Raw genomic sequence first — 19,250 nt, forward strand, 5'->3', positions numbered from 1 at the left:
GAAAGAGGGAGATGAATATCTGAGTTCAAGGCCAGCCGAGTGTACAAAGAGAGTTCTAAGACACTAAGGGCTATATAGAGAAACTTTGTCTCAAGGGAGGAAAAAAAAAGAAACAAATAGTGAGCTCTTAGCAACTGCTTGTACACTGTTGCAAGCTCCCTGATATAGTGAACATGGATTGTAACCTCTGAAATTATAAGCCCCAGTAAACCCTTTTATAAACTGCATTAGTCACAATGTCTTATTGTAACTAAGGCAGTGCAGTATCATCCTTAGAAATTTTTTACAGCTCAGAAGGTTTGAGATTGTAGCAAGGGCTGAGAGGAGAGCAATGTTCTGTGGAACTGATGTTTGCAAATGTTTACACTGTGAAGTGAGAAGAATTAGGGATTGCATCTAATCTCAAAAGCTAACACTAAGTATCTGGGAGAAGTATCCCAATTTTCAAAGAAAGATCATTCAGTAATTAAAACTATTCCATTTAAGGGCACCTCATTTTAGATAAAAGCCAAATAAAAGCCTATGTAACAGATCATAATATTTCTAATTCTACTAAACTTGAGCTCTAGAGGAATGATTAGTACTCATAGTTTTAGCTCTAATATGAACCTTAAAAACAGTGTGGATTCACCTTCACATCTTCATCCAGTTTCATAATCTTCTTAATACGAGCCAGTGGTAGTTCTTGTACTCGGAAATCTTTCTGAAACAAGCAAGAAGAGGCACATGAGTGTGGAATGGCCAACAAAGTGGCTAAGCACAGGCAGTGACAGACAGGCTGGTCTAGATCCCAGCTCGGGAAATATAGCAGGGGAAGAGGGACAGATAAATTAACAAAGTACAAACTCCAAACAAAATTCTTCCTTAGCCCTTGCAGAGCTCCAAACTCTCACACTACACTTGTAAAGGAAAGCCAGCCACTGACAGGTTCTTAGCCTCTGCTTACAAGAAGTTCATTTCAAGTATCCCCTCTTCCTTCCTTTTCTGTAACCAAGTTACTAATCTACAACAAACATTAAAATAAAATCCCTGACTATAGTTCTTTTGTTTGAGACAGGATCTCATTAGTCACAGAGCTCTCCTACCTACAGAGTGCCCTCCTGCCAGTTCTCTATTCTGTGAGGAACCTAAAGGTGAGGGTAAATTCAGCAGCTGCTTTCTAGTAACAGGCCTGCCACTTTTTCCTTAAACAATAAAAGGGGAGTAAGGAAAACACACTATACTGGCTAAGAAAGGACTTTGAGTTTCACCACTCAATTTATGTGTAATTTAAGCCTCACCCCCTCTTGCTTTATTTTGAAACTGTTAAACAAATGTCCAAGAGTGACTATAATTCTAGAAATAAAAATTAACCTTGAAGAGAAGACATGGTGAGAGTGCTAAAACCAGCTATATATGTACTGAGTTAGGTGTCCTCTAACTGTTCGTGTGGGTGTGATCCTCTAAACCCGATATGACCACCTGGGTATCTATGTTATCGCATTATGAAGGAGGAACTATTATTTGAGATTTGATAAAAAGTAACAAGCGCAAGTAAAATTTTCTTTTCCAAAACAAACATAAAATTCTAAGTATATGTCAAAGAAGGCATTCTAAAAATATATCAACAGGCTTCCCAGAATCCACTGGTGGAGGATGGGAGTGGGGGTGGGGGTGAAGAAAAAAATTAGGATAAAATATCAAAAAGAGAGCAGGGTATGGTGGTACAGCTTTAACCCCAGTACTCAGGGGACAGAGGCAGGTGGATATACTCAAGTTTGAGGCCAGCCTGGTCTCCAGAGTTGAGTTGCAGGACAGCCAGGGCTACACAGAGAAACCCTGTCTCAAACAAATGAACAAACAAACCAAACAAAAGGTACAAGAACTGGCAGCACAGAGAAACACCTTCAAGGCAGAAACTTAAAAACAAAAATAAGGGGTTGGGGATTTAGCTCAGTGGTAGAGCGCCTGCCTAGCAAGCGCAAGGCCCTGGGTTCGGTCCCCAGCTCCGAAAAAAAGAAAAAAAAAAACAAAAAACAAAAAACAAAAAACAAAAAACAAAAATAAAACAAGAAGAACAAGAACCAAAAACCCAAATGTCTCTACATAGACCAACAAGCTTTGTGGCTACACTCAACTCTACAAGTTCAAATCACTTTTTCATCTTTTTCTTTTCCAAATTTGATAACATTTTCCATGAAGCTTCTACTATAACTAACCTTGGGAGTGGTTGAGGCTCAGATGTCCAGTTTATTACAATTTTACCAGAGACAGGAGACACTATACTAACCTTGTTCTTTTATTTAACTGATTCCTACAATTCAACCAAACCTATGATACCCAAAACTATGTGAATGTATAATCCTAGCTCTATTTTTGAGGAACTTGTAATTTGCAAAGATAGCACATCAAAACCATTATATACAGTCTCTTACACTAGAGGGCATAAAGTCCCACGGGGGCACAGAGAAGGAAATAAGCAGCTGTCCAGTTGGGTCTAGAAAAGAGAAGAGTTGGGAAATGTGCCACACCAAAGGTGAGATAGTAGTTATGTCGAGTACTACAAAGACCTGTGTTCTCACAGAGAGAAAAGCAAGCACCAATACCACCTGCAGTGTGAGAAGAATGACTGAGAGCAAAGGAGAGCAGGACAAAGGAGGAGTTGGATTAGACGCACTTTTAAAAATGTTTAACCACTGCAATCTATTCTTTGCCTTCTTACTAGTATAGCACATCGTACAAGATGATAATGCTGCTCAAGAATGCCAGAGAAAAGGAATGTAACCCTCACTCAAAGTTCTCGAGTCAGCTCTCTTGCAAATGTGCAAATGTATTGCTATTTGTCATTAAATGTCACTTCCACAGATTCTCCCAAGATTACATAACCTAACCAAAGCCCAGAGTTGATCTAAAACACACACTCACACACTCTCTCTCTCTCTCTCTCTCTCTCTCTCTCTCTCTCTCTCTCGTGTGTGTGTGTGTGTGTGTGTGTCAGATATATATCTTTCTCTCTCTCCTTTCCTCCCTCCCAAATCTAAAAGCCTTTCTAGCCCACCATGGCAGTCTGTAATCAGTTTTTTTCGAAATGTAAATACAAAACTACCTTCTACATATTTACACTTACGCACATAGATTAATTCTGTTTTCAACCTTGGTCATAGAAGCTCTTTTTACAGTTGGTAGTTTGTACTGGTCAAGTGCTGAAAATAATTGACTGTTGAGACATTTTCCCTCAATGAGACATTTTATCAATCCTTCAGACTTAAACTGTGGTAAAAGGGTTAAGAAAATGTAAGAGCTGAAGGATTGGGAGTGATGCTGTAGAAAGAAAGCTGCCTTCTGGATATGACAGGGCTGCTGAACTCATGAACTGACAGCAGCTGTGGTTGCTTAGAGAAGACCTATAAGATCGAGCCAGTCAACAGTTGAATAGGTGCTCGTGCAGATTCAACTCTGAGGAGCTATTGGCAATGAGGGCTGCTGCAGAAAGGAGGTCATTTTTCTTGGGAGTAAGGTCACTACGGGGTCACTCAAATTCCCACGGATGACTCCACACCCATGCCCATGCATGCAGAACTGGAAACAGTGACTTACTTCCTTTTTAAAAGGATATAAAGGTGAAAGGAGAATGTTTAGGGAGGTCTAGAAGTGTTAGGAGGAGAAATCTGGGGTGAATATGATCAAGATAAATTGCATAAATGTGTGCAAGTGTCAACGAATTTTTTAAAGATTTATTCTTTTGTACATACTCATGAGTATCTGTGAATGTACATGTATGTCACATGTGTATGACTGCCTGAAGAGGTCAGAAAAGGGCATCAAAATCCCTTGTAGCTAACCTTCCCAACCTTTTTTGGAGGTGAGATATCATGATCCCCATGCCTTGAACTCTCGCTCTCCAAAAGAAAGCATGTGGGGCCGCTGGAAAGAGCACAGCTGCTCTTACAGAAGAATCCGGTGTGACAAGCATCTGTGACTCCAGTTCCACAGGACCTGAAACCTTCTTCTGACATCCACAAGGACCACACATGTACCACACATACTACACAAATACATACATGCAGGTAACACAAAACACTCATATACATAAAAAACATTAAAAAACATCTTTTAAAAAGATGCACTGTATGAAAACTAGATCATAGCAGGGGGTTTTGTCAGGGGTGAGGCTAACTTCCTGACTACAACCTAGTTTTCTATACTTTTATCCCAGCTTTCTAGACACACATAAGAGCCCAAGGTAAGTTTGCAGAAAAGGAAGTCTCTTTACTACTAGCTTACTGAAGCCCCACACTGACTTTCATGTTACTGGGCAGTGCTGTAAGTGTGAACAGCACTGACTTCTCTCCCAGTTGACTCAAGAAGAAGGACCAACCCAAACTCTTCCTCTGTTCTTTAGGAACTGGATGAGGAAACTGCAGAAGACTATCTTTGAACATTCTCTTTTTTCTTTCTTTTTTTCTTTCTTTTTTTTTTTTTTTTCGGAGCTGGGGACAGAACCCAGGGCCTTGCACTTGCCTAGGCAAGCACTCTACCACTGAGCTAAATCCCCAACCCCATCTTTGAACATTCTCATGCTTCTGACTATAGTCTGAGAACTACACTTAAATTACTGCTATGTTACAGTGACAAGTTTCATGAGACCTGAAATTATTCAAGTTGAAATCCAAAGAAGTCAGTAGTAGGTTCTAAGGTATACTACAGAATCCTGAATTTTAAGTAACATAAATCTTCTTTACTAAGCCCACTGAGACACTCTAGAAAGTCAAGATTCTCATTCTTCTGAAAGCAATAATTCTCATGGTTGGCTTCACTTTAGAATTGTCTTTTGAAAATCAATTTGTCTGAGCTCTGCTGCAGACTGCCACAATAGAACTCAGGAGTAGAATCCTGACATCAAGGGTTTTGTTTTGTTTTTATTAAACTCCCTTCACAACTATCAAGAGTGCGTGTTAAGGGTCACTAATAGAGTCTGCAAAGCACAGATGTACAGGAAGTTTACAGCACTTGGTCTGCTATGGGTTGTTGTTAAAGAGGGCATCGTTATGTAGCTCTGTCTGGTCTGGAATTACTATGTAGGTCAGGCTGACTTTGGACTCACAGAGATATGACTGCCTTTACTTTCCTAGTGATAGGATTAAATGAAGCTAAATGCCTGGCCCAGGACCTATTTGTTTTAAAGATTTATTTATCTTTATTCATTTTATGTGTATGAGTACTTTGCCTGCATGTATATCTATGGACTACATAAGGGCCCATTTGCCAGAGACCAGAAGAGGATGTTACATCCCCTGAGACTGAAGTTATGGATGGTTGTGAGCAGCTATATGGATGCTGAGAGCTGAGTCCAGGTCCTCAGAAAGAGCAGCCAGTACTCTTTAACACCAAGCCATCTCTCCAATCTCCAGGGCCTGTCCTTTAACAGACTGTCAGTCTTCCATGTTCTTGCTTGGCTCCATGATTTGACTGTCATGTTAGAAATGGCTTTGTCCAACCTAAAAGTGTTCATCATAAAAGATGGAACTTTAAATGACTTAATGACTACATTACAGCTATCTGAAGGCTGAACCACACACAGAAAGTTAAGTCAGGGGAAGATTAAATTCCAAGAGTCAGGATCCTCACCATTTGTCCAATTTACTCCCAGCCAAATCACTACCCGCAAAGACTAAATTAAATTAGCTTTCTCTTCTACGCTCTCGAAGAGGTCCGGATGGTTATAAAACCCAGCGACAAGATGTCTACTATGACTTTACATGGTGCTGAATGCTTGTAATTCTAGTGTTTGGGAGGCTGAAAAGACCTCACCCTCACCCCACAGAAGTGAGAGGGACAGAAGGTAGAGGAGCATCTGTATTCTCAATGAGATCCCCACTTGGAAGAGTATGAAAACTCTGTTATTGCTGTTCTAGTGCCTTGGTGAACAGGAATATATAATGTGCTATGTAATCACTGATGGCAGGATTATCTGCTAGGATTTGTAACCAATTTCATCCCCATCTGAACACTTGGATTTATGGACAATTACAGAGCTTTTTAGAGTACAGAACAGGATGGTCAAGTTGAGATGAAGATTTACTTGATTCACACTAAAATGAGTTAAGGACAGGTATGTTCAATACATCATAAAACACACTGCCTGTCAAAGTTCAGTTACTTGCTTTGGAACAACCAGAATCTCAATTCAGACAGCACATACCACTTTTACAAATATTCGTGTTCTACTTATACTTGAGTAGTTTATGCATGATAGGGTTTTAGAAAATCTGCTCAACATTTTAAAATGTCCACCTAAAAGGATCTGACACATCTGCTATCAATTTGTGGGGTGATACACTTCTATAATTCCAGGCCTTGGGAGGCAGACACAGAGGATTGCTGCAAGTTCAAGGCCAGCCTAGTCTACATGATGCAAATCTAGACTGATAAGGGCTGTAAAACAAGATCTTGTCTCAACTCCCTTCCTTCAAAAGCACCACTGAGCTCTGGAAAGACAGAAATTAAGTTCTGACACGCTGCACGGGTAGAGGTACAGTCAGAGAAACAAAGACCTTCCTGTGCAGCAGGCCCGAGAACTAACATCGGTCTCACTCTTAGAAAGGAAACAAGTACCCCACCTTCATTACTCTCTTGTGGAAAACTGGTACTAAGTCTGAAGGGAGAAGTCTGACTCATTCAATCACTCATTATGCAGCTATATGTGTCAGTCATTCTCCTAAGCAGGCGTTACAGCACAGTGGAGTGTAAGGAGTAGAGATGCATGGGGAGAAAAATTTAGTTAAGGCAACAGAAGAACAAGTAAAGGCAACTTCCTTCTTGCACTTCTTTCTCTTCACCTACAAACTCTGAACTAGAAGAGCACTCGAGGGCTGGAGAGATGGCTCAGCGGTTAAGAGCGCCCGACTGCTCTTCCAGAGGTCATGAGTTCAATTCCCAGCAACAACATGGTGGCTCACAACCATCTGTAAAGAGATCTGATGCCGTCTTCTGGTGTATCTGAAGACAGCTACAGTGTACTTATATATAATAAATAAATCTTAAAAAAAAAAAAAAAAAGAAGAGCACTCGAATTGCACTAGCCTGATCTAAATAAAGTACATAAAATCAAATAAGCATAACTATTAGATTATGTGATGGCTAATCTTGGCCGTCAACTTTACTGAATCTGTTATCAACTAAAACGCAAACTGCTGGGGCACTCCTGTGAAGGATTTTCTTGATCAGAATATTTGAAGCAGGAAGACCCACCCTAAATCTGGTTGGCACTTTCTGGTAGCAGCCAACACAAAAGTACATGGAGGAAAGAACCTTTACCTTTTCCCTGTTTGCCCTCACCTAGTTCATCTAACTACAACATTTCCTCTGCTGATATGAGAACCAACTTCTTCATGATTCCAAGAAAGGCTGAAGCCCAGCAGCCCTCCAGGCCTTCAGCATCATTACTAGGTCTGACTGAGCAACTGCCAGATTCTTGGCTTCTCCAGTGTTAAGACACTCATTGTTGGACTACCTGTGTTGCATCCTGTAAGCCAATCTAATAAGTGTGTGTGTGTGTGTGTGTGTGTGTGTGTGTGTGTGTGTGTGTTAGAGAATCCTGACTATTAAAAGACTAGCTTCCAAAAATCTGTGCAAAACAACCCAGACTTCTGACTTTATGAATTTCATTGTTATCCTCTCAATACTTACTCTATCTGCAACAGCATGGGTAACTAATACGGAATACGGAAAAGAATCTTCTGGAAACCCACTTTGAGCACAGGCCACTCAGAAAAGGTCCAGCCAAGCTCAATAATCCAAAATCCCCTTCATGTGAAGAAATACCACAGAGTGGTACATTCAGGACATTAATTACCCATGTCAGTACCTGATGAGTACCCAGGGGGTGTCTGTCACCGTATGAAGTTAGGTTAATTTGGTATTTTTGTTACTTCTTTACAGTCTGTCTTGTGAGATCACATTTTCCAGGAGGACAATAATTTAGTCTGTTGAATGTTATAACTAGATCCACAGAACACAACAGAGGACAAAGTGAGTGAAAAATAAGAATTTGTTGAGTAAACAAACTAACAAACTAATCTTATTTGCCAGATTATAAAGGCCACTAAACCTAAGAAATTAGCTCCATGTCAGGAAAAAAAAAAATCCAGCATCTGTTCTGCCAAGGCAGCAATGGCACAAGACACAGGGAGTTCCTTCCATACTTGCTAAGACACCAAACTGAAAAAACATGACAATATATTCTGAAAGTACTTCTGTTTTATCACACCTTTCTCCTGCTGCTACCTCTGTACCACTGCATTCCCATCCCAATCTCTACCATACAAAACTTCTTGTTTTTCCTCTAAATACAGGTTCTTTCCTCTAGGACTCCAAGCCTTTGCGCACACTCTTACTGCTACCTAGCATAAGGAACTATTTCCCCATCCCATCCACGTGGCTGATGGCCACTCATATTTTAAGACCCAATAAACATGCTGTTCTTTTCGTTTGTTTCTTGCTAAGTTTTATCACAGCTCAAGTCATCAGTTGGTAGCAAGTACGGCAGCTGCTGAGGCATCCCAACAGCCCTCTACCTACGCCGCCATTTAAAGCCTTCTCTAGCTCAACCAGAGAAAACAGGTACTACTTTGTTTCCAGGCCTCCCACAATACATTCCCTTTCATTGCTTCACCTCTTACCACTGTGACTGTGTTCCTAAGCACTGAGTGAACACTACTCTAGTGCAATTAGAAGACAGTAAGTGAGCGCATTAAAAATGTGGTTATATCTGACTCTTCTATGTTCACAGTTTTCAATAGGAGAGGATTTTAGCTCAAAGGAACATCTGCCAGTCTATGAGGTTTTTGTTTTTTGGAGTTTTTGGTCACAGTTATGAAAAAATTGCTAATGGCAGTTAGTGAGCAGAGGGCAGGATGTTGCTAAATTACCTAAAAAACATAGGCCAGCCCCTTAGAACAAAGATCTCATAATGTTGCTACTGAGAAACCTTAATCTAAGTGTGTGTTTTAAGTGTGTGTGTGTTTTAAGTATATCTAGTGCTAGACGTGCTGGCTCACAGTGCACCTCTTCTGAAGCCGTCCAATGGTTTTCAACAAAATTAGAGAAATTTGGTATAGCCAATAAACTAGGTTATAACTAAGGAAACAGGTTGAAACTATTATAGAAAAGTGCAATCTCTGCTTTTCTCTATACGCAAAAGAGCAGTTTCACATGAGCCTGCCTCCAAGCAGAACTCTGAACAGATATCCACTTAGTCACAAACACAGCTTGGTATTGCCTCCTACAAGTTAAATTCTATTTTTCTTCCCAGCATACAGGTCAGGAATATACTATGCCTTTGTGAATATGCTTGAAGATAAAAGTGCCTGTGCCTCGTTTCTGCTGATTTGCTTTAGAAGCTCACTGTTCTTCCTTACCACTGTTAAGTTTCGGATTTCTTCCATGACTCTGGGCCAGAAGGACTGGAGGCTTTGCTGGGCATCACTGCTGCTGGTACTGCCAAACCCTCCTTCTGTGGACATTTTGACACCTGAAAACACACAGACACAAAGCACATTAGAAATAATATAGAAATAATAAAGTCATACTCTGTCCAGGTTAGTTATTTATCTTTCTATAGATGTTTTCATTGGTTTAACTGTTTCAGTGTTAAGGTCTATGTTGTGCTGATGGGCTTTTTGGCACAGGTTTATTACATCTTCACAAAAGACATTTGAAGCAAAATTTTCCTAGATTACATCACAGACTGTCAAAAAGTTCCAATTTAGAAAATCAAATTTTGAGCTAGACAGTGGCCATGCACATCTTTAATTCCAGCAGGGAGGCAGAGATAGGTGGATCTTTGTGACTTTGAGGCCAGCCTGGTCTACAGGATAGCCAGGGCTCTACAGAGAAGAAGGCAGAGGAAGAGGAGTAAATCAAGTTGAGAAAAGCCAACTACTGTGAATCAGAAGTTAACTTCTCATGGGAATGTCCCCACAGAATGGGAAGGTATTCTGTGATCCAGTCTAATCCATACTTTTCAGCCATCATTCTCTTCCCAGCTTTCTAAGGTATCCATAGCTGCTCAGACTCCATGACACAGACTGTAGCATACACGTAGGGGATTGATGATAGAGAATGGAAAGCTAAAGAGTTTTGGAAAATAACAATTAAGTCACAGTTATTAACTTTTATTTATTTGTTAGACGCTGAGACTATTTCTCTGAGTTTCTAATGTTATTACTACCCCTGGTTGCCAATAAATCTATCTTAAAATGGAACATTAAAAGTGCTGAAGGCACAAGTGGTAATTAAGTGGGTAGTATGAAGTCTTTAAACTGAAAGTGAACACTCCCTAATAGTTCCATAGCCCCAACTTTGCTTTGGAACAATACCACACAGGACACCAACAATTAGAAGCTTTAAAGATAGTTGAAGCCATAATCCTGGGTCTGAGGTGGAAGCAGGAGGATGAGTTCAAGGTCAGTTTTGGCTAAACAGTTTGCCAGCCTGTACTACATGAAACTTTATTGTTTGTTTGGGGTTTTTTTTGTTTGTTTGTTTGTTTTGTTTTGTTTAAAAAGGAGGGGGGGATGAGATAGCTCAATGGATATCTGGTAAAAGGAAGGAACCATTTCTCCAAAGTTGTCCTTCCACATATGTGCCGTAGCACACACACATACACACAAAATAAAATGCTGGGGCTTAAGAAAAAAGGCTAGGTGAAAGAAGTGATGACTTAAAATCATGATGGAGAGAGGAAGATCAGAACCTGTATTTTTCCAACTACTTTGTAATATAGTAAGGGAAATGAAACATTCCCCCAGTAGACAGAACAGTAAAGAAATATTGTAGTGCCTTAAAAAACGTACAGAAACAAAGTATTTTTAAAAACCTCTAGTTAAAACACTTACTTGGCAAGCATTTAACTTAAGGACAAGGAACTTTTAATTATCTAAAGAATTCCAATTGCAGTGAAATAGTCAAAAATGTCTAATATCCCAGTGGCAGGAAAAGTACTGTGCAAGCTATTTAGAACTAATTCTGCAGGGTTAAAAGAAAAGTACCAGGCTAAAGAGATGGCTCAGTGGTTAAGAGCACAGACTACTTTACCAGAGGTCCTGAGTTCAAATCCCAGCAACCACATGGTGGCTCAAACCATCTGTAATGAAATCTGATGCCTTCTTCTGGTGTGTCTGAAGACAGCTACAGTGAACTTATATAATAAATATTAAAAAAGAAAAGTAACAGAGCCGGGTACCACATGAACAAACATGTATGTTCTTTCTTTCTACCTCCCATGGGGATCTCACTATATAGTGCTGGCTATCCTGAAACTCACTATGTAGACCAAGTTGGCCTCAGATTTGCTAGGATTAAAAGCATACTAGGATTAAAGGCATGAGGCACTACACCAGGCTTCAAATATGTAACTTCCTAGGCTTCATGTATGTCCAGCTGGGCAGGCCATTCTCCACTAGCAGAGTGGAATAGCTGGTGAGTCTAGGTTTAAACTGTAAGGATGCTGAAGCCACTGCTAAATGCTTGTTTAAGACTACATGACCTATCTGACCCCACCACCACTCATTTTCCTTTTAAAGAAATGAGTGTGTGTAGGAAAGCATGGCAGTTAAGACTTCAAAGCAGATTTCACTTTGGTGTAATGGCATTAGTGGATGATGACATAATGGGAAAAATGGTTGGAGCCAATTTCTGATGCTGGAGGGCTATAAACAGCTCTGTACACCAACAGGAACTCTTTAAGTAGCTGGGTAGCAGTGTGATCTTAGGAGTTTTTGGAAAGAGTTAAAGGGAAGTGTTGAATCACAAGTGGAAATGACTAGATAAAAATCTCAAGCCCTAAAAACCTACAGAGATCCTGTATAACACAGCTCCATGGCACTTCACTCATTACCACAAGGCCTATGCTGTACTTCAGATGTACCCAGAACACAGAAATCATTAGGAAAAATAGATGCTTTGAGACAGCCACTGCACATGATCCAGGCTAGCCTAGAAACTCTACACATCCAAGGATGACTTTGAATTGTTCATCCCCTGGCCTCTACTTCCAGAGTGCTGACATTATAAGCACATGTCACCTCATCTAGCTTATGAGATACTGGGGACCAAACTCAGGCTCGGTGTTTACCAGGTAAACATTCTACTGAGCTACACCTCCAGCTCCATGCAGAGAATTTTAATTTAGCTCTATTAATAATTTCCTATTAAATATTCATGACAAGAGAGTGATAGTCAACATTTTGTTAAATAGGCAAATTTTTTAAAACATTTTTCTAGCCAGATATGTCAGCACACACCTGTAATCGCAGCCTTCAGGAGGCCGAGGTAGCGGACCAAGTTCAAAACTAGCCTAGGCTATAAAAAACTGTGGTAGTGGTGATAAAGAAATGGTTGTGTGGCTCAGTGGTAGAGCACTTGCCTAGCATTCACATAACTCTGAGCTCCTTACCATCACATACAGAATATAATATTTAAAATGAAGTATGGTAGCTCATGTATCATCTTGGCACTTAGGGGCTGGGGAAGGAGTATCTGGAGTCCAGAGGGCCGCCCTATCTTAAACAAACAGACAAAAAACAAACAAAAATAAAAACCCAGAAACAATCTAACTTTTGTTTCAGGGAACCATGGATAGGTGTGTGTGATCTTAGCACACTGCTGTGCAGACAGACTGTTATCCAGTTAAGGGAGAATTCGCACTGCTACTAGTAATACCTTTCCTTTACCTGCTGTTGGTGACTAGATTTCATTGGAGCACAGACACCTGTGAGATTTAAAGTTTGGTAAGCTTTAACTGTTTCCTTCCAAACACACAATTTATTATAAGGGTACATGGACTGGCTTTAAAATTTACACTATATCTCAAGCAATATAGTTCATAAAAAAAAACTTTTGTTTTCAGTATTTACTCACTGAAGTATTAATTTAATATTAAAGTAACGCAGTCAGCCTAACTATAAACACAAAACTAATTCTACTGGCTAAATACTCAAAAGTGGGTGGGGAGAAGTAACCTGAATTACTTACTTTAGTAATTAACACATAAATGACAACTGAATTGATCTTGCTACAAAATTAGCTCATTCACAACCTCTACACCCCATGGAAAAACATGCAAGGTTCATCTGGGTATTGAAACACACATTTATATTAGAACTAACATTTAAGAGACAGAAGCAAAGAACGGGAAAGTTTAGGTCAACCTAGGCCACACAATGAGAACATGTGGGAAGCTAGGGGGAACTGGGAGCACTGGGAGCGTTAGGATTCTTTTCACTCTATGTTAAGTCATTGCCTACCACTATTTATATAACGGACAAAGATAAAACTGTCTTTAGACCAAGTGCACTAACTTACATCGCTCTTATGAAAAATGCAATATAAATCTCAGATTTAATTCATTATTGATACTCAATTTATTATTCATGTTCATTAATTACTATTTAAGTACTTGAATAAGACTTCTTGTTTAATGAGCTGAAGTACTCAATAGTCATTTCTGGAAGTATTTTCAAATCCCAGTATCTATTAATTTGTCTGATTCTAAATTAACTGATTTTATAAATGGTTTCCTTTCCAAAGCTATAGAGGAAAGACTCAAAGTCCATCATGAAAATACTGTTTCCATAATGCTCAACTCAAAACTTCTCTAAATATCCTCAACCTAGTAGTACCTTCCTGAGTCTGCTCTGTGTATGAGTCATCTCTGGTTCCTTCATAGCAGCTAGCACATAAGGTAACCACTAGGATGGGCAGGAGTCACTGGGCAGTATAGTATGGCCTCTCTAGGAAAAAGGGAAGCCTGAACATCTTGACCCTAAAGAGACTAGGACTGCCTGAATAACCAAGAGAAGTGGTTACATAGGAATCTCAGAACAAAGGGTTTTCTCAGGCTGGTAAGATGACTCATCATATAAAGGTGTTTCCCTTCCTGAATCCAATGCCTTGGTAGTATGGCATACACCTTTAACTCCAGCAGTTGGGAGGTAGAGGCAGACAAATCTTTCAGGCCAGCCAGGTTCTTCAAACTCTTGGGGGAATAAAAATCCATGTGGCTTGCAACCAACCCCCTGTAACTCTAGCTCCAAAGGAGCTCTTGAAAAACAAAAAACTACCTGAGGTGAGCTTCACATAAAAGGAGTAATAGAAAGATCCATGTACATCCAAGAATTCTGCCTTGGTGGTTATACAGCAACTGAAGACACAGGAAGCACAGGATGCGTGTCCTTAACAACCATAAATCGTTCTAAGTTAGAGCCTCTTTTCACAAGGCACTTAGAACAGAGGCTTGTAAGGAGGAGGGGCAAACATCTCTGTCTGGCTTAAATATTACCAATAAAATAAGAAACTACACCTGGGCTTAGTGGGGCAGACCTGCAATCTCAGCAAGAGGGAGGTCTGCAGCAGAAGGATCACAAGTTCAAGTCTTGCCTGGGCTACAGAGAGAGTTCAAGGCTCTGTTGAAGGTATGAACGGTATAAGTTAATTGTAGAGGACTTCCCTAATATTCATGAGGTCTAGGTTCACAGTGCTCTTATATTCAATCTAAAAATGCAACAAAAAACAAACACCAAAGCAGGAAACAGTAAGATTCAAATGGATCATTAAGAAAAGGTATTTATTAGCAAATAACACTGGCTACTTTGTCATTCTTGAAAAAAAAAAAAAAACTATGTATGCAGTTCGTAAAGACTTTCTTAGAAGCCCAAGATATAGCTTAGTAGTAGAGCACATCAGGGAGCACAAGGGGGATAGTTCTGGTATGGGATATACCAAAACCAGCCTCATAATATGAGAAAGAAAGCCAGGCTACCTGGCTACAGAACAAGACCCTGACTCAAAAATAAAAATAAGAAAAGTAAGTGCTGTGCTGCACACCTATGATCCAGCACTCAAGAGGATGTCAGTAGGACGGTCACTCCAAATTGGAGGCGCTAATGAATTCCAGTAAGGAAAGATACAAAGAGATTTATGGCTTAAGTGGCAAGACTGTGAGACTAGCAATCTCACGATCACTGGAACCCAAGTAGCAAAATCAACTCTTTGACCTGCACACAAGTGCCATGGCATATGAGTATCCCCATGTATACACAAACATAGCTGGGCGTGATAGTGTGCACCTTGACAGTACCCCAGCATGAGAGACAGAGGCGGGCCTCTGAGTCTGAAGCCAACCTAACCTATCTACTGTGTTCCAGGAGAGCCAGAGCTACAGAGAGACCTAGTCTCGAAAAACAAAACAAAACAAAACAACAATCAAATAAGAAAAAACCACCACCACAACAAAACAAATTGTAAAATAAAATTAAACCAAAGAAATCCATAGGCTTTATTATTGCAATATTTGATATAGCTTCTTCTAAAATTATACCTTCAGGTTTTTAACTCCCTATTTCTTGCCATGTACTGCATTTCATTCTCCATACTGCTTAGAAGGGTGGGGCAAGAGTATAAGGTGGACCTCAGCCACATAATGAATGGCAGTCTGGACTGCATGATGCCCTGTCTCAATAAACAAGCAAACAAAAAATCCCTCCCCTAATGTCATAACAAAACTATTTTTTTTTTTTGGTTCTTTTTTTTCGGAGCTGGGGACCGAACCCAGGGCCTTGCGCTTCCTAGGTAAGCGCTCTACCACTGAGCTAAATCCCCAGCCCCACAAAACTATTAAAGGAAAACATAAACCCACTATAGGAAAACATACTCTCCCCATGTTCGAGGAAGAGGCCAAAAGATTAAGAGTTTGAGAAATCAAGGGGTTGGGGATTTAGCTCAGTGGTAGAGCGCTTGCCTAGGAAGCGCAAGGCCCTGGGTTCGGTCCTCAGCTCCGGGGGGGAAAAAAAAAAAAAAGAGTTTGAGAAATCTTGAAAGTAACAGGGCCATATAGTGAAAACCTATTTAAAAACAAGAACAACAACAACAACAACAAAAAAGAGGCCACTTCTTGACCAATGTTGTTACTGCTAAAAAAGACTGACCAAACCTGGTTTGTTTTTTTTGCTTTTTTTGTTTTGTTTAACTAAAAGCAATGCTCTCCCTATCAAACATAAACAAATCTTAGGTTTTTACTGTGAAAAGTAATTCTATGTGTTGGTAATAACACGCACACGCACACGCACACACACACACACCCCCACACACACCCCTGTATGCTCTAAGTGCACAGTGCTCTCAGAGTCCAGAACAAAGTGTTGATCCTCTGGAACTGGAGTTACATGCTGCTGTGATCTCCCATGCAAGTGCTGGGAACAGAACTAGGAATCAAGTCCTCTGAAAGAGTAACAAGGTCTCTTAAGCACTGAACCATCTCTACAGTCCCATAACTTCCCCTATTAATGTCTCTAATCTAGCCTTCATAGGTCTTTTGAGCTATTATCTTCAACCATTCCTTGCCTCCAACTTAACATAAATCAAGGAATATTTTCCATTACTCAAAGCACCTATCCTGGGTAGACAAGGTAGCACAGTGGATAAAGTAATGTGTCACCAAGTCTGACCACCAGAGTTTGATGCCCTGGAACTACTAATGTCTACAAATTATCCTCTGGCATACACATACACACAAATGAATCAATTAGCCAAGTTTTTTTTTTGTTTGTTTGTTTTTGGTTTTTTTTTTTTTTCTTTTTAAAGTAAGAAAGCTCCTATTCCCACCCCTGTGGTCATTGCAGCAATGTGGAGCTTTGGATGTTATGTTACTGTGGGGCTGGCCTCAACACTCATCTGCATCAGTTTCCTAAGTACTAAGATTACATCTGGGTTTAACCCCCACCCCAAATACTGGGGCTGGAACCCAAGCCTGTGCATACTAGGCAAATGTTCTTCCACTGAGCCCTTCACACCTTTTTGGGGTTTTTTTTTTGACCACATCTTTCTCTGTCACTGTTAAAAACACTTTTAGTTCCAGTTTTGCTTAAGTATTCAATGACCAATTTCTTTATGTAAACCAACCAAAATTCTTCAAGTGTTATATTTAAAACAGTAACTGAGCAATGAATGTTAATCTGAATAAGCAGATGAGGAAGAAAGGAAGCGGGACTGAAGCTACTTTGTGCATGCTACATTAGGTAACCATCTAAATTACCAAAGGAAAAATGAAATTGAAAACTCAGAATTTCTAAACAATTTTACCAATAATTTGCTTCTCACATTTAAAAAGATGGACCTTACAATATGCTATTATCAATCACCTTGGCATTGCAAGCCTTCAGTTTTCATCATAAAACCAATCACAAACTCCAGAAGGAAAAAAAAAACACTGTTCTACAAATTAAGATACCAGTTTGTGGGGGTTGGAGAAATGGCTCAGAGGTTAAGAGCGCATGTTCTAGAAGAGGACCTGGGTTCAACTTCCAACATAGACATGGCAGTTCACAACTATGTGTAACTTAGTTCTAGGGGATCCATCATGCACACACATACATATATGCAGGCAAATACTCATACACATAATTTGAAAATCTAGGAAGCTGAGAGAGACACAGATTTGTCAGTATGCTGGTCTACCACATAGACACTCGGCTGGGGATCTGTCTGTATCTAGGGTTGGTCTGGGCTATACGCACTCTCCTTTTTTTTTTTTTTTTTTTTTTTTTGGTTCTTTTTTCGGAGCTGGGGACCGAACCCAGGGCCTTGCACTTCCTAGGTAAGCGCTCTACCACTGAGCTAAATCCCCAGCCCCCGCACTCTCCTTAAAGATCTGCTCACTAGGACACATTTTTAAACTGGCAACAGAGCCACTTTTTCTCCTTCAAAACCATGTTTCTGTTTGCCATCTACTCCAAGGTGAAACAAGGGCCACATCATTTAGCTAGGCTATGACAGGAAAAGAAAAAAGTACGGTCACTAGTACATACAATGAAAGTGACACGGTGTAGAGAGGGTGTTTTAAGTTGTGTTGCTGTGGAATAGATAATGGTATACGTATTTTTTCCAAGTCTTTATTTTTATTTCTTAAAAAAGCTGCATATTTATTTTGCTTTCTGACTCTGTACCTGACCCTTTAACGCCTCCACAATTTTCTGCTCCTCAATAAGGAAAGCCCACTTGATCCTGTCACGGACACACTTGGCACACCTGGACCCACCATAGGCCCAGGCCCTGCTGACGTGCTTCTTTGTTTTACACAATCTCATAAGGACTTTGGGTCTCACAGCACGGACCCCTCACAGTCTACCTGGGCATACACCACACGCGGATTTGGGTGCTTTCCCAACCTTCTTGGTGTAAAGGTAAACAATCCTGTTGCCAGGGGTTCAAGACAGCCTAGTTTTGTTACAGGCTGTATTGTAGAAAACCCTATGACTAGACCATCCTGAGTGCCTGTAAGCACTGTCCCCTGAAGAGAAAAAAGCAGTATACCTATTTTTTTATTCCCCAACTTTCCTCACCCCTGCATGGGTGGCTCAACTTCAATCATACCCAAATGTATGACAATAATAAAACACTACCATGAGTAGTTTGTAGGATAATGTAAAACAACCAAATACTGAGTGGAGAATGCTAAAGCATGAGCCCAACAACTACTGCCCCCAAAACAAATAGGAGGTGTGGTCTGGCTTTGTAAATGAAATTTCCTTGAAGATGCAATTCTCATTTGCTTGAGTTGCCTACAGCTTTCAATAGAAAGCACAAGGCCTGCAAATCCTAAAATATGTGGTCCCTTAAGGAAAGGGTACTAATCAGAGCAATGGCAGATGCTCTATTCATCCTCTACTTTCTGTTAAAGAACAAGAGATGAAGCTTTTCTGGAGCACACTGCTCTTCCGTGGCTTCCATGACTCCTAACCTGCTCAGCCTTCATTAGAAGTAGGCTGGACCTGCTTCCTCTGCCCCACCGAAGTAATAAATGCACTGTCTTTGACTCTCCAGCCAAAAGAGCATAAATGCATTCTTGTAAAAGAATGTAGGAATGTAGAGCAACTAGCTTTTTAGGCCCCGACACAGAAGGAAATCTTGACATTAGGTAAGCAGCTAGGTTGTGTCATTTTGCTTCCTAGGCCATCTGAGATTTACAAATAAACTTTGCTAAATTCCTGGCAAGATTTCTGTATCCAGAATTAAGAAGTGTGGGTCTGAATAGTATCTCAAAGATGACAACTTTGGAGATTTGGAATTTACAAATCACTTGCCACAAACATTACCTTTAGTACATACATCGTCACTCAGTTCAGTGATAAACTTATCAGGATCATTCCAATTTTACACAACCAGGCCCACTGAATTACTTTAGTTCCCAACACAGTGAATAGCAGAGTTAGAAT

At 40.2% G+C, this 19,250-nt stretch overlaps 1 protein-coding gene and 1 pseudogene across 4 annotated transcripts in view; both read right to left on the bottom strand.

Moving 5' to 3' along the window:
* Nfyc (nuclear transcription factor Y subunit gamma) overlaps positions 1–19,250 on the bottom strand; it is a 68,526-nt gene that overhangs the window by 23,253 nt on the left and 26,023 nt on the right. For all 4 annotated transcript variants that reach the window (NM_012866.3, XM_006238785.5, XM_017593159.3 and 1 more), the window contains exons 2-3: positions 9,399–9,511; positions 632–703 (exon numbers count right to left, since the gene is read on the bottom strand). In NM_012866.3, the coding sequence (NP_036998.1) occupies positions 632–703; positions 9,399–9,503 (177 nt within the window). In that variant the 5' untranslated portion in view covers positions 9,504–9,511. The remainder of the gene's footprint in view (positions 1–631; positions 704–9,398; positions 9,512–19,250) is intronic.
* The window catches only part of LOC103692477 (60S ribosomal protein L34 pseudogene), a 33,512-nt pseudogene continuing 25,509 nt past the window's right edge, over positions 11,248–19,250 (bottom strand).

This window comes from Rattus norvegicus, chromosome 5 (assembly GCF_036323735.1).
Source record: "Rattus norvegicus strain BN/NHsdMcwi chromosome 5, GRCr8, whole genome shotgun sequence".
Lineage (NCBI taxonomy): Eukaryota > Metazoa > Chordata > Mammalia > Rodentia > Muridae > Rattus > Rattus norvegicus.